Genomic DNA, 16,720 nt, shown 5'->3' on the forward strand with positions numbered 1-16,720 from the left:
TTTCACATCCCTTGGCAAATTGGGCCAATAGTAGTACCTTTGTACTAGATCCAAAGTTTTGTTGACTCCAAAGTGTCCACTTAGACTACCATTGTGTTTTTCTTGGATGAGGTTTTCCCTCATGGATCCTCTAGGCACACACAACTGATTACCTTTGAACAAGAGACCATTTTGGAGAGTGTAATCTACATACTCACCATGAAAATGGTTCTCAAACTCCTTGCAAACCTTGTAGGCTGATGAGAAGTCTTCATCTCCTTCATAGAGGTCCTTGAAACCTTCTATGCCTATGCTTTGCAATTGTAACTCTTGAACTATCAACAACTTCCTGCTTAAAGCATCTGCCACCTTGTTGAGTTGCCCTTTTTTATGCTTGATGGTGAAGGTGAAGGATTGGAGGTATTCAATCCATTTCAAATGTCTATTGCTAAGCTTCTCTTGTGTGTTAATGTAACTCAAAGCCTGGTTATCTGTGAACACCACAAATTCCTTTGGGAGTAGGTAATGCCTCCACTTTTTGAGAGACTGAACTAGTGCATACAACTCTAGGTCATAGGCTAAGTACTTCTTCTTGGCCTCATTAAGCTTCTCACTGAAGAATGCCACAGACCTTCCCTCTTGACTCAATACACCCCCTACTGCAATCCCACTTGCATCACACTCCAATGTGAATAGCTTATCAAAAGTAGGTAAGAGTAGGATGGGTTTTGTGGCTACTTCTTGCTTCAATAATTGAAATGCTTTATCAGCCTATTCAGTCCATTTGAACTTGGTTTTAAGGCCTCCTTTTATGGTGTCAAGGACTAGTGCACATATGCCACTAAAGTTCCTCACAAACTTCCTATAGAATTGAGCTAAACCATGGAAACTCCTAACTTCAGTCCCTGTCCTAGGGGTAGGCCAATTCAAGATTGCCTCCACTTTGCTTGGATCCATCTTCAAGGTTCCCTTAGGCACCACAAATCCCAAGTAGACCAGCTCTTGCTTCAAGAAGTCACATTTCTCTAGGTTGATTGATAACTTCTCTTCATGCAACCTCTCTAAGACTGACCTCAAATTCTCAAGGTGCTCCTCCTTGGTTCTGCTATAGATGAGAATGTCATCTAGGTACACAACCACAAACCTGCCTGTGAAGTCTTTTAACACCTCATTCATCAACCTCATGAAGGTGCTTGGGGCATTGGTGAGTCCAAATGGCATCACAAGCCACTCATATAATCCTTCTATGGTCTTAAAAGCAGTCTTCCACTCATCACCCTCCTTAATTCTAATCTGGTGATAACCACTTTTAAGGTCCAACTTGGTAAAATACATAGCACCTCCTAAACAGTCCATCAGATCCTCTATTCTAGGAATGGGAAATCTGTACCTTATGGTGATCCTATTGATTGCCCTTGAATCAGTGCAAAGTCTCCACTTGCCTCCCTTCTTTGATGCTAGCACTACCGGGACTGCACATGGGCTGATGCTCTTCTTGATCAGTCCTTGTTCCAACAACTCTTGCACTTGCCTTGCCACCTCCTTGTGTTGGTCAGGTGTGAGCTTATATGCAACTTTATTAGGTAGGGATGCACCGGGAACAAAGTCTATTTGATGGCTTATAGACCTTCTTGGTGGGATTGTTGTAGGTGCTCCATCACTCACTATGTCCTTATACTCTTGCAACATTTGCTTCACCTCCTTGGGTGCCTCTGCCTGCAACTTGTCTTCCTCCTCCTTTGGCTTCACAAAGATGGCACACCTCACTGTCTCCTCCTCATGTAGCAAGTGTAAGAACTCTTTACCAATAGCCAATAAGACACTAGGTGTTCTTGAGGTTCCCTCTTCATTCTCTATCAAAGACTAAATCTTAAAGGTTTTGCTATCCTTCTTGAAGGAAATGGAGTTCTCCTCTCCATCATAGATCACCTTCCTATCAAATTTCTAGGGTCTACCTAGCAATAGGTGACATGCATCCATGGGTAATACATCACAAAGGATCGTATCCTTGTATCCTCCAATAGAGAACTCTACCCAAGTCTGTTCATTAACAAGCACACTCGGCTCTTGATTCAACCATGTAACCTTGTAAGGGTTAGTGTGGGGTATCCTTGTGAGTTTCAACTTCTTGGTTGCCTCATTTGATATTATGTTATCAGTTGACCCTGAGTCAACTATCACCTTGCAAACCTTTCCAAGGATCTTGCATCTCACCCTAAACAATGCTCTCCTATGCTTAGGTTCATTCTTAACCAGTTGTCTTATTAAGACCCTATTGAACATCAAATTTTCTCCAATCTCTGATTCAATATGGTCCACCTCAGGTGTCTTGCTGCTTGAGGTGTCTTCGTGAGCATAAGCAACCCTCTTTCCACTGTTTGATGAGGTAGGCTTGTCAGGGCATCTATAGGCCGAGTGTCCCAATTGACCACAATTGTAACATTTCATAGTTGTAAAGTAGGAGTTACCCCTGCCGGTACCTCTACCCCTACTTGGACCCCCTTGTGCACCTCTTCCTCTAGAATGGCCTCCTCTGAGATTGGCTTCACTGCTATGTTCAGTCAACTTGGATTCTCCTTGGTTCCTTTGCTCATTTGCCTTTCTTTGGTAACGACCTCGAAGATTCATTTGATCTCTACCTCTGCCTCTACCCCTGGTATTAGAGTCTCCTTTCCTTTTGTTCCTCTCTTCCACCTTGGCAGCAAGCTGATGACATTTTTGGATAGTGGTGGGAGTCCATAGGCTTATTTCCTCTTGAATGTTCCACTTTAGGCCGCTTAGATACCTAGCCACCTTGATAGATTCCTCTTCTTGGACTTTGGATCTAAGACAAAGCTTTTGAAACTCTTCGGTGTAGGAGGTCACATCAAGGTCTTTTTGCTTCAATCCTTGTCTCTTCTTATGAAGTTGGACTTCATAATCCTCTGGCAAGTAGTTCTCCTTGATCTTACTCACCATGGCCTTCCAATTGGCAATAGGTAGCTTCCCCATGCTAACTCTCTCTTCTTGCAGGTACTTCCACCATGTCAAGGTTGCTCCCCTTAGTCTTGATTTGGCAACCTTAACCTTTAGAGCTTCTATCACCCCCTCACACTCAAAGTGGTTCTCCATATCCTCAATCCATTCCATGACAGTGTCAATGTCCATCCTTCCACTGAAATGTGGCAATCCTTCAAAATCTTTGGTATTCAAAGCCTTAATGGCCTTTACAAAGGGTTCTTCATTGATCAAGGGGTCTGGTTCAGGTATAATGTCATCTATATCAATAGTTTTCTTGCCTTTATCCTTGGTGTCCTCACCCCAAGGTCCATGTGTCCTCTGATCCACCACTTCTTGCAGCTTGTCCCTTATCTCACTCATAACTTCTTCAAGGAGTATGTTCTTCTCCTTCTGCTCTTCTACCTTCCTAGCCAACTCTGCATTAGTGATCATTTTGTTCTTCCCTACTGATTCACCAGAGTATAGAGACATGCACGGTCCACAAAATCTTTAACTTGCTCTGATACCAATCTGATGGGATTGGGAATGGGATAGACTAGCCTAGTCTATGCTCTTAGATCCTTTCCTTGGATCACCAGGTGTTCTAACCACACCCTAGGGTCTCTAGGACTTCCCCTGCTTGTGGAATCCCCTGACCTTGCCCAATCCACCCACCAACAATTTGAATTACTTCTCCCAAGGTCTCACCTACTCATGGGATTCAGAGAACCCTTACTTAGGCTAATAAGGGTTTGGCTTGTTCCACACCTTCTTAGGTCCTAGAAAGGATAGGACAAGTCTTAGACAAGGTTTTTCATCCATCCATGTGCCCCCAAGAGATTTCAACCTTCCAACCCCTTACCGATTTCACTATTTTGTCTTTTTCCTACAAAATAGGGCTACAAGGAATGTGCCCAATTAGGCCTCCTATCCGGACTTTTAGGGCTCCATCTTGCAGACGATGCATATGATTGTGAAACTCCCCAAAAGAATTGCTATTCATTTTCCAAGGGCTCAAGGATTTTCTTGGTTTTGGGCCTCCAAGTGTTCGTACACTGCCCTAGGTGAATTTTGAGGTTTTTAAGGGTTTCAAAGAGGGTTTTTAGGCCTGCCAGGGTCACAGTGTTGGTTTGATGTTCTTGCCACCTTGTCTAGATTGGTGGAAGGTCCTCCTTCTCACCAATGGTGCTCCACTCACCCCTCTACAACTCCTCCAAAGGGTGCATCCTCCTCTGACCTTCCTTGCTCTCCTGGACCTCTGCACTTTAACCCTTCCTAGCCGGGCACTGTCTAGTCTCGCCTAGGAGTGGGTCTTTGGTTGGCTTCCCTGCATCTTCAAGGGCCTTGCTTGCTTTGAAGTAATGTACAGGGTCTATACTCCTATTCCCCATGGTTTCATGGTGATTCCACAACGGGGAAAGGAGTTATCAACCCATTTCCTCAAAACAATCCAAAACTGGACAGTGAGAAGGTAGTTTACAAAATATTTACAACACACAACACTTGCAAAACAAAACCTAATCTAAATGTTCAAAATGGAAGTATATACACCATACAAGACTCTCAACACAATTTTGTTTGAAGATCAATCCATTAATAATCTTTCCTTACTCCATTTGTGCCGACTGGCAACAAAATCACAGTCATAGTCAAGTCACTCTTCTTGGGCCATACAAAACTAACATTCCAACCCATCATCTTAGGGTTTGCAACTATATATAGTACCCCTTCCTCGGTCTGTGTGCCCATATTAGGGTTGTCCATGCCAAACTAAGGATCTTGACCTACTAGGTGGAAAAGTTGCTTGACAACTTTGAAAAGTTGTCATGCAACTTTTGCAACTTTTGAGCAACTTTCTCAATGTTGCTTTTCTTGACTCCTAGGCCCACATTGGGCTATCCTATGGACACCACCATGCTAAGAAGGACCCTAAACACAACAAAGGCACACATAACCTCTATTCCACGAGAAAAGTCAACCTAGACTCATGCACCTAGGACCTAAACTAGGACCTAAATAAGACCTATGAGCTCATGGCTCTTATTATATTTACAATGGCTTCTAAAGAGGCAAGAACACAACAAAATCAAATGGTGGGAACCCTTTGAAGGGTGCTCCTGCACCAAATATGGAGGAGGATGATTGTATTATGACTCTACTATGTTATTTTCCAAATTTATGGGTCCTCCTTATTATGGTTTTTGGGAGTATTAATGTCAAGTTAAAAGTGGTTGAAGTGGTGGAATCATTACCTTTTAAAGGATATAAAGAAAAACTATTCAATCTACTAAAGAAGCCCTATATGTTTGTTGATGACAAAAAGAGATAATGCAAAAAAGGATAAAAAGAAAGAGAAGTCTAGATCTAAATCTCTTTATAATACCAAGGCAAAATTTTGTGACTATAGAAATCTTGGTCATTTTAAAAGAGACTAAAAGAAGGAGAAAAAGAAGAGTGCTATGATGATAAGTCCAAAAATTTATTTAAAACATAATATTGATTCTTTTTCATGGCCTTGGATACACATAAATTTGATGGTGTGTGGTTGATATAATTTGGTGTCTCTTGCCACGTGACCTCATATCAAGTTTGATTTTTAAAATACAAAGAATATAATGGTGACGAATTTCATTTGAATATTGCTAGTAATGGAAGAATCTTAAATCAATTCCTTTATACATGAGTGAAGGAGATCAATGGTATACTACAGAACTATAGCTTTCCATAGAGCCTCCTTTCTATTAGTAAACTTATTGTAGGTGTGCAATTTATTTTCTCAAGTGAATGGTGTAGGATAACGAGAGGGGCTCTAGTGCTTACAAAGAGTGTCTACATAGGTACTCTATTTTAATTGAATGCATACATAGTTCAATGAAATAATTCTTCTATTCTTGTACAATGAAGAGATCTATACAATATATACCTACACCATTGGAACTAGTAGCAAATCGGAGTGTTGCACCCACTTCTTATGGTTGTGCTTTCTAGATACCTAAGGTAGTCATGCTTTAAAAACTAAGCTAATAGTTGAGAAGATAAATTATAACACCAAAGGATGGATCATATGGGTGAGACAGTACTAAGGGCCTTCAAAAAATAAAAACCTTTAATTCAAGGGTTAAACAATTATAATCTTGAATTTTATTTATATGAGCATTGTGTTTATAGAAAATGGAAGCAAATTCTATTTTACTCTAGCTATCATAAATATTCTAGAATGTTGGAATTAATCCATTCTAATGTATTTGTTCTTTTTAATTTTCTTTTCATTTATAAATCTATATTGCATTTATTCTATTATTTTTATAGTAGAAAGACGTATATATTTCCTTACAAGTAAATTTAAAGTCTTAAGTCATTCTAAAAAAATTAAAGCTCCTGTAGAGAATTAGACTTGTAGGATGATTTAAGATCTTCAGAACTAATGATGATGATGATTTTTGTTTAATAGATTTTGGCAAATACTATTGTATTTGTGTTCCCCTATTTATCTCATTTCTTATAAAATTTTACTTGAAAACAAATATCTCATGATCAAAGTCTTATTATTCTTCATTATTAACAATGTGAATATAATTAGAAACGCCATGCTAAATAGATTGGACAATTTGAGGATTCAAACAAGGACTTCTTCATAAATGAATGTGAAAATATGTATAAGACTTTGGCATGCAAAACTTCACAAAACCCTAAAGGCTAAATGGTTAAAAATAAAAGATATAATATCTACTATAAAATTAGAAAAGTAAATGATCAAATCTAAAATGAAATTTGAGGCAAAAATAAGGGTGGGTAGGGAGAGTGAAAAAAATCATATAATGACATATAAAAACTTAAAGAAATGTATATTTATGAAGTGATGTTAAAAAATGATATGTAATAAAATAATAACACTTGTAAACCCTAATTAAAAAAAGGATAAAATTTTAAGGTCGAAAACCTTAAATTGTATAACAAATTTAAGTTCATCAATAAATGTATGGGAAATATACACCATTTACATAAAGATATCTAGACTAAATAAATAATTTTATCAATTACATAAATAATAAATCTAGATAATTGACTTGAGATTAAAAGTAACAAATCATAAATTAGACATGGAATTTAAATGAATGTGATATTCAACTAGATTTCAAACATGGAAAAATGGTGTTGAACACATAGGGAACTGATTTATCACAATCTTGAAATTTTAGGATAATAAAAAAATGTCTTGGAATTTATTAACTGATCGGACTCTGCTTTGCTTCACCTATGTGTGTAGAACTAATCTCTACAAGTGCGGGATTGAACACAATGTATGAATTCTAGTTGTAAGTCATTGGAGTGAACCAACATAAATACGATTATTGAAATTACCTTGTCTTGAGCTCATCAGATTTTAGTTGAATTTAAATTTTAAAAGTTCAAGATACTCAATAACTTTGAAAATGAATTTGGTCAAATTTGTGAGCAAGATTGGGATCAATATTACAGGATGAATAACAGTAGTATTGGGATGCAACGATGTTGTGAGTCTAATTCACACAAAAGTATCACTTATACACTAGTCAGTATATTAAAGACACTCTAATCAAAATATATCGAATATGTCAAAGGGTTGAAACATCAAGTTATCATTGTGGAGATCCAAGTTCAATTTTGAAAGGGACATCTAATATGGAATTCTAAGTTGTGACTCTTGGTCTTCCATAGTTGGCTTCTAGTGTCGAGGTGATTTCTAATTAAGTGAGTTCTAAGTTGTGACTATTGGTCTTCCATAGACAATTTCTAGTGTGGTTGTTCAAAAGAAGCTAGTATTAGTCTCATTGTTGTACTCACAAAAAAATGTATTGATTTCATATTGATACTCATATGCACAAAATATTTGTAAACAATTATCAATATAAAATATATATCAAATAATAAAAAATATAATTATATAATTTTTACTATTATAATACTATACATAATATAATTTTCAAAATTAAATTGAAAATTTTCCTTTTATAATCAATACTTAACTAATAAATGAAAACATTTATCACCAATATTTATAAAATTTCAATAATCATAGTTAATAAAAAAAAAAAAAACTTTGAAGTACAATTTAAATTTTGTATAAATATTTAATCTTTCTTTCCAACACTAGATCTTGCCAAGAGCCTAGAGGTATTACCCACTCTTTTAACATTTAATTAGTATAATATAACACCCCCTCAGCAAAAACGCGTAAAAAAAAGTCTCTGCATACAAAGCAAGTGTCCCCACAATAAAACTTAAAAGCTAAGTGATATACGCCAATCAACTTTCTCCTATTATTTTAATATGATATTTACTATAAAAAAATTTAAAAAGTATTTATCAGATGGAGTTTCAATCATTACTTTAAAAACAATTGTACGTTAGGATAGACATTTTTACAAAATTAGCAAAATTAAAATTTTCTTAATTAAATATTTATTTAATATGTAAGTATGAGATAAGTTCAGTTTCGCTCATAATTAAAAAGATTGATGAAGCCCAGCTTCATTTTGAACTCAATTTTTTATCATGTGGAATTCTTTCACTCAACAAAATTTGTTTTATCATGTGGAATTCTTTCACTCAACAAAATTTGATAATTTGATTCTTAGCCGACCAAAAGAATTAAAATTTTAATCTCTGCAATTTTAAAAATTGATAATGTTTGAGAGTTAAAAATTTCCCTCCAAAATTATTCCAGAAGAATCTACAAACTGGACTCAAAACTCCATTATAAAAATCCTCTAAACTCAACCACCGGAAAACACGAGGAAAGTTTTGTATTAGTATTACCCAAGAAGCATCCTGCATACCCATGAGCTTCTTCATATCCATTCACCATGACTTTCATGACATGAATCATCAAACCTAATCATCCTTATCCGAAAACACAGAGAAAGTTTGTTCCTATGTTCTTGCGTTCCGTTATTAAAGCCTCCATTTTTGAATGCCAACTGTCTCGCCTTACTCCATCTGTCTCGAGTCTCATTAATACATAAATTCTCTATATTTCTTTCATTAGGATCAACGAATTTCTCTCCCCACCTCTTGAAATTGAAGGTCTACATTCAGAATTGTCAAAGCAGCAGCAACCATTTTTTCCGAATTCAGAATTGTCAAACAGCCATATTGCTGGTGTGTACCCTGCAACTCCAAATTCAAATATTGCCATGATTGAGAACTTTTTGATTATAGACTTCTGTTGGCCTTGTTTGGTGAATGTTCTTTGGTTTTGTGCATCCTGTAGTCTGTGAAATTTGATCGCAGGAGAGCCCATATGCACTTTTGGAAATTTAGAATATGTCTTGTGTTTGTTCTCTGTGTTCAGAATCCAGAGTTTGTGATGTGTTTCAATGAGCTAGGTTCTTGTTGGTATGTTTTCAATGCAAAACTCATTCCTTCCGTTCGAAGGTAGCATCATTGCAGGTCTTTATGAGTAATTAGAGTAGCTTTTTTTTAATACAAAAACTTGCCGCATCTATTGGAAACTAGTGTTATTGCAGGAGTGGTAGCTTTGGTGCTTATGTCAAGGTGCCTATGAAATTGTTGCAAAGGAGAAGTCATTAGGATAAAGTTAATGAAGCTCTGGGTTTGAGTCTCTGTAATAATCATTTGGGGGTAACTGGATTGATCTTGTGTGCTCACTTTTCAGGCATCTGTGTATTCAATTACCATTATTATCTTTTGTTTTGAAAGAAAATTGGTTTCACCATCAATGTTTTGTTTATAAGGATAGGTTTTACAGAACAACTTAAATTCCAATCCAGGAGAAGATAGAAAGAAAGGGGAAGCTTATATTATTGTCATCGAATGACCAACAAGAGCCCAATGGGCTGTATTATTACAGTTATCTTAGAACAGAGAAGAAGAACCCTTTCCAATGAGCTAAATAAAAAATGTAAGAAAAAAAATTGCCCATGGAAAAGCCCATATGCCACAACTTACTATTTATTATTCTGCAATTGCATAGAAAGCAATCAGTAGTATGAAAAGAATCGTGAGCAATTTGAAAATGTCCCTCATACAGAGTGCAAGAGCATAATCTAGAAAATGGTCACAGGCTAAGAGGAGTCTTTGACATTATCCTTGTGGTTGGATACTGGTATGTGCTGTCTTCTTTAGACCTAAAGCTGTTGAGCCACTGGTAGAGCAGATGAAACTAGTAAAATGGGTCTGGTAAAGGAATGGATGATAAAAAAATACTTGTTTGGAACTATGAGTAATGTCATCCTTCTCAGTAAAAGTTCTAGGCACATCGTGTTGTAGGAATTTTGGATTGTTTTGCTTGTCCAGTTTTGCTGGCTGGGTTTCACAAATATATATCAAATGTAGGATTTTTTGTGGTTTTTAGTGTTGAATGGTTGATTGCCAATAAGTATTTGTCTATATTTCCAGTCTGTTTTTGGGTTTACTGTGGTGTGTTCCAAATCGGAATTATCCCTAAGAAGCATAAACTTTGGCATTTAAATATATTGATTTCCCTCATCCTGATTTCTTCTATTTAAATGGAGAAGAGCTATATATATGTCTCTACTTGGTAAAGGTGTTGATAAATAGCTTTACATCTTAAATTTACCCTTTTTGGCAAAAGAACCCTGATTTTCTGCTATTTAAATGAAGAAGAGCTATATATACTTCTCTGCTTGGTAAAGGTGTTGATATACTTATTAGATTTCAATATGCAATGAAATTATGATATTTATGGTGTATTTTGTTCATATGGCCTGCATAAATATTTTACTGGCATATATGTTGGATTCATTCTATCCTTGCTTATGTATTACTTTTTATTATCTTTGTTCTTTTTGGCAATGATAGCTCTCATCATTTTACGCTGGAATTGAAAGTAATATTGAAAGAGTGGATTTCGATCGTGCAGACTGGTAAACTTGCACAGCATTTGGTCACTGGGGATTTTACCCTGTAAAGAAAAATGGGGTACAGGGATGATTTGGAAAAGGGAAGCAGGGGTGAAAATGGAGATATTAAAAAGGCCCTGTTAGAGAAAGGGAGCACCCGGCTGAACAAATCTAAATCTGGTCGTCATGGTGGTAAAGGGGCAAGAAAGCCAGATATTGGAACCTTCAGAGGAAGTGCTTTAATTGCAATATTATGTACATGTATAGTTGCCTTGGGGCCTATACAGTTTGGATTCTGTGTAAGTTTTAGTTTCCTATTTGGATAGATTGATTCTTAATCTGTGTGTCTTGCACAAGGAAAATGGCTATCCAGCTCCTAGGATGCACCAATGTATAAGTTACCTTCATGCACCATAACTTATGCACTGTGCATCCTAGGGGCTGGATAGCCGTTTCCTTGCACAAGAGGCAACTTTGATTAAAAATTTGAAGTTTCTGACAACAGTTTTCTTGCAGATTGGATACTCTTCACCCACACAAAGTGGGATCATGGATGATCTTGGGTTAACTGTTTCTCAGGTATTCTTATTTGGTGGATGAATTTTTGCAATAGGAGAAAATATAGATTATGTGGCAAATCCTAATATAGAGAGCTTCTTGTTTCTGTCAGTTCTCTTTATTTGGATCTTTATCCAATGTTGGAGCCATGGTGGGTGCAATAATCAGTGGACAAGTTGCTGATTATATTGGACGGAAAGGGGTAAGTGCTTTCAATATTTTTCTGTTTGTACTCCAATAAATTTATAATTTTATGACCACTGTTAACGGCATAAATTGTAAGATTTTTTTCGTATGGCTGGTAGCAAGGATGGTCATAGTAATTCTTTTGAGTATCTGGTCTTAAAAGATGAGTGCATAGGGAGTGCTCCTTAATGCACATTTGGATTCGCATAACCTCTTCTTTGTTTGCATGCAGGCATTACTAGTGGCTGCCATTCCAAATATTCTTGGGTGGCTTGCTATTTCTTTTGCCAAGGTACGCTAATTTACCTTAGATAAAATGCACCTAGATGAATAAGAATTTTGATAGTCATTTTCCTTTCAAGTATAAGGAAATTCCCTTTTTTAATGTCATCACCCCATGGTTACAGGATTCTTCATTTTTGTACTTGGGAAGAGTGCTCACAGGCTTTGGAGTGGGAGTCATCTCATTCACCGTAAGTCATTCTTTGTCCACAATCTAGAAATAAGCTACTTGTTTTCATTTTTAGCATATACTCATTAAATTGAAGAGTATACAGGCACATTGATAGCTATCAATCTAACCATCTGTTTTTGTCATGGTTCTTTTAGGTACCAGTATACATATCTGAGATTGCACCGAAGCACTTGCGAGGAGGTCTTGGGGCAGTAAATCAGGTTTGTTTTGCAAAACTTTAAATTCTTATGTATATTAAGCATGATAACATTCCTATAAGAAGCATATTTTGATGCAAATTTGAAGCTTATATTTAATTAATTGATTGTTCAACAGCTTTCTGTGACAATTGGTATTATGCTGGCATATCTATTTGGACTGTTCCTTTCATGGCGGTCTCTGGCAGTTGCAGGTACCCTCTATTTAAGTTTTCACTATGTGAATCTTCTAAAAAAATATTATTTTGCTATTTTTAAATTTTATTAAAGACATGATAGATTGATACTTTAGCTGGGCAGGCATGATCCCTTGTGCTCTTTTGGTACTCGGCCTCTTCTTCATCCCGGAATCCCCAAGATGGTTGGTAAGTATATTTCACATACAAGTACAACTTGGAATGATATTATCCAATTTGATGTCATTGCTAACAATTTAAAATGACATATAACAAAGAAACTTATTTGGCAAATTTATGACCACTTGAGTGCAGGCAAAAGTTGGTAATGATAGTTTTGAAGCTTCATTACAGGCACTCCGAGGATCTGATATTGATGTCTCCCTTGAAGCAATTGAAATCAAGGTGTTATGATTTATCCTACATAAACTGCATCTATTAGCCTGTCCCATTAATGGCATCATTAAGCTGCTTAATGTTCTGAATTATGTTTTCAATATTCTACCAGTTTGAGGAGTACACTGCTATTGTTTGGATTTTTCTTGTTTTTTAAGCTTTCTCTATCCTGAATGGGATTTAATGAACTGTCTATTAGTAAATGTCACCTTTGTAATGTTAGAATTATTGTCTAACTAATGGAAAAATTCTGAGGTCCAGAGTATCATGGAGAAGAGTAGTCAGCAAAGTAGAATCAAATTCTCTGAGCTCTTTGAGCGGAGATATGCCCTTCCTCTCACCGTAAGTTAAATCTTAAATTTTCCCTTTTTGGCAAATTACACAAGAAAGTTTATAGGTCAAAAACATCATTTTTCCAAAATGGACACAACTCACAATTTTGTTTACTGGTCATTGTCTTGAAATGGGAGACTGCAGATTGGTATTGGGCTGCTACTTTTGCAGCAATTGAGTGGAGTTAATGGTATTATGTTTTACAGCACTTCCATTTTCAAATCTGCTGGTGAGTTTTACTCCATAGATATCTTAATATTGTGGTTCTATATCATGTCTTTTTTCATGTTCAATTTTATCATTTTGGAAGCTATGGAATCTGTAGGATGCTTTGCAGTAGCCTTTGGTAACAGAGAATTATCTCAGAAATATAAAGTTGAGGAGATAAAAAGTTGTTGGAAGTTGTTTTTAAGTTCATAGTGTCTATACCAGTCTTTTTCAGAAACGAAGTATTAAGCTACTTTTTATGTTATCCTCAAAATTGCAGGAATTTCATCTGCTAATGCTGCATCACTTGGACTTGGTGCCATTCAGGTTTAGTCTTTTCTTAAAATCCTTTATCAATTTCTTTGCTATGATTTAGTCTCAAGTTACTTATGAATAAATAATGATGTTACAGGTGCTCACAACTGGTCTTACTGTGTGGCTAATGGACAAAGCTGGTCGACGTCTCCTCCTTATGGTGAGAAAAATATTGCAGTTATCAAACTTTTGTATTGTGCCATTTGGGAATATAGAGTCAATGGTGGAAAGTATTAACATGTTTTTTTATTTATGTCAATAGGTCTCATCAGGAGGCATGGCCATATGCCATTTCCTTGTTGGTCTCTCATTTTACTTGAAGGTAGTGTCTCTAGAAAGTTTAATGGTTGATTTGGATCTCTATGAAAAATATACCTTCACTTTCCATTGAATATTTATTTGACTTTGTTATATGGGTGCCTGATGGTATGGAATTTCTTGGCTGTCCCAAGCTAATTTTTATTTGTTCTTATTGCAGAGCCATATGGAAGGAGCTTCTCAATATGAAACATTCTTCAGTGTTTTAGCTTTAACTAGTTTGTTGGTAAGTTAGAACTTGAAAATTTAAAGTAGAATATATAGAAATGAGAACTAATAGAATTCTTAAGTACTTCAGCTGTTAGAAGTTTCTGCATATATCAAAACATGACGGATATTCTGTCATGATGTTCTCTTTTTAAATATTGATATATATCATTTGCTGTCTTCTGGTTTAATTTCAGATTTTCATTGTTTCCTTCTCACTCGGTATGGGTGCCATCCCATGGATTATCATGTCTGAGGTAACACACTTTCACATCAACTAGGTCGCATTGCTGCACTTTTTACAGAAACTGGGGGAGAAATCTCCTGGTCTTTTAATCACTTAAGGGATGCTACTATTAATCTGTGTCTCTAACTCTGTCTGTGCTATTGTAGATACTTCCTCTAAATGTCAAGGGTCTTGCTGGCAGCGTAGCAACACTGGGAAACTGGATGACATCATGGGTGGTGACAATGACTATCAATCTACTTATGGAATGGAGCTATACTGGTGAGATTTTAGCCTTCTCAACAATTTACTCAAGTTGAGCTTCACTGAAGTATACCAAAATTGTCCACCAAGCCACTGCCAAATCGAAAGTATACCAAAATTGTCCACCAAGCCACTGCCAAATCGAAGAGTTTCACTTTAAACAAACTTGAGGGATTGTACACTGCTTTGGAAACGGCTATCCAGTTATTAGGATGCACCATAGCATTCATGGTTGCATGCTACATAATTAAAGTTTTGATTCCTCATTGATGAGGACTGTTGTTATTTATTTGAGATGATGGTACAGTGAACAAGCTGCAAATGATCCTATCATTGAGAAGTCAAAACATCCTGATGGCTCTATATGGTATACATTTTTAGTAAGGCAATTAGACAACATAACAATATTTCTAGGCTCTCTTGAGTTTCTATACTGGTACATTAAGCTTTCAGGGCTTGGCACGTCCCCTGATACTAAATGTTGAAACTATGCTTGAGTTATAAATTTCTATTAGCCTTCTCTAGCCTATTTGTGTTAGGCTCACTTTTGGGTGGGAAAAATTTCATCTTTAAACAAGTAAAAGCATGCTTTGATAGGTCTTTCAAACCATTTTAATCTAAAGGATGCTAAAAGACATCTCAAAGATTTCAGTTTTTCAAAGATTTCAGTTTTTAACAATCTATATTGCTTCTTGTTGTTGTTTCTGGATTTGATTGTGTTTATTTTTTCATCAACATTTCACATCACACTCTATCATCAGGATCTCTCTAACATCCTGATCACAGGATGTGATCCAAAATATTGATGCAAAAAATGAACACAATCAAATCCAGAATTAAGACATCTTGTAAAAAATAAAATCGTTTATCATAAATTGTTTTCTGAACTCTGTTATTGTCTTATTGTTGCAGGGACATTCACGCTATATTCTGTTGTGTGCGCCTTCACACTGATCTTTGTGGTATTGTGTGTTCCGGAAACCAAAGGGCGAACCCTGGAAGAGATCCAAGCATCCTTCAGATGAGCCGCTACCATGAATTCATCCCTTGGCAAGTGATGAAGTGGGTCCTAAATTAGGATGCACCATTTCATCATCTGTGACTGTATATTATCGATTCTTTAGGCGTGGGTGTAAAGTAGTGATTTGTAATTGAGAACAGTGATCCTATTCCTGGTCATTCCATCAAAAAGTTGCTTCCCAACCTGGAATTTTTTGATTGCAAATAATAATTCCACGTCTTCAAAATAAAGATTTCTTTCTTCTTGTTTTCAATGTGTCTAGCTAGTTTTGTAGGGGCTCAAGATATGCTTCTCAATGCAATTCGACCAGCGAACCTACGACAATTATTTCAAAATATCTATTAAAAAAATATTACAATCATCTCATAAAGAAAGAGATGAGATTACAACTTTTTTGTGGGCTTAATGTTGAAAGCTTTTTACTCAGAAAGGAGGCACACACTGTTATTGTGTTTCCATGAGATGTAATTACAATGGCAATAAAGACAATAATACGTTTCTAATGGAATGTACAGTGTGTCTAGCTAGTTTTGTAGGGGCTCTAGATATATTTCTCAATGCAATTCAACCAGTGAAACTATCAAACAATTACAAATATCTTTTAAAAAATATTACAAATGCTTTTTGACTTGAGAAAGGAGGTACACATCATTATTGTGTTTCCATGAGGTGTAACAACAATGACAGTAATGGTAATAATGTGTTTTCAAATGGAATGTAGTATGTACAATGTGTCTAGTTAGTTTTGTAGAGAGCTTAAGATATGTTTCTCAATGCAATTTGACCAGCAAGCTTACCATTACAAATATCTATTAAAAAACATACTATTACAAACATCACAAAAAGACATGTGAGTTTGCAATTTTTTTGTTGGCTTAATGTTCAAAGCTTTTCTAACTCGAAGGATGCACAAGCTTTTTTATGAAAATAAAATTTTCTTGATTGCAATCTAGGCTAATCCAATATGATGCAAACATAGTGAGAGTTGTGGGTGATAATTTAATAATTAATGCTAAGT

General features: G+C 36.1%; 1 protein-coding gene across 2 annotated transcripts; it reads left to right on the forward strand.

Annotated features, from left to right (window-relative positions):
- Positions 1-8,745: 8,745 nt before the first annotated feature.
- LOC131060406 (sugar transporter ERD6-like 6) lies at positions 8,746-15,955 on the forward strand. 2 transcript variants are annotated; one of them, XM_057993634.2, is made up of 19 exons: positions 8,746-9,099; positions 10,783-11,122; positions 11,340-11,402; positions 11,494-11,583; positions 11,800-11,859; positions 11,975-12,040; positions 12,177-12,242; positions 12,358-12,433; positions 12,540-12,604; positions 12,731-12,820; positions 13,073-13,153; positions 13,289-13,373; positions 13,632-13,678; positions 13,764-13,826; positions 13,929-13,988; positions 14,145-14,210; positions 14,389-14,448; positions 14,585-14,699; positions 15,594-15,955. In XM_057993634.2, exons 2-19 carry the CDS (start codon positions 10,898-10,900, stop codon positions 15,704-15,706), a joined length of 1,491 nt encoding a protein of 496 aa, XP_057849617.2. In that variant the 5' UTR covers positions 8,746-9,099; positions 10,783-10,897; the 3' UTR covers positions 15,707-15,955. The 2 variants fall into 2 exon arrangements, with proteins under 2 accessions (XP_057849617.2, XP_059075883.1); XM_059219900.1 differs by having other exon boundaries at positions 10,844-11,122.
- The last annotated feature ends 765 nt before the right edge of the window (positions 15,956-16,720 follow it).

The sequence above is a fragment of the Cryptomeria japonica genome, chromosome 4 (assembly GCF_030272615.1).
Source record: "Cryptomeria japonica chromosome 4, Sugi_1.0, whole genome shotgun sequence".
Classification (NCBI taxonomy): Eukaryota; Viridiplantae; Streptophyta; class Pinopsida; order Cupressales; family Cupressaceae; genus Cryptomeria; species Cryptomeria japonica.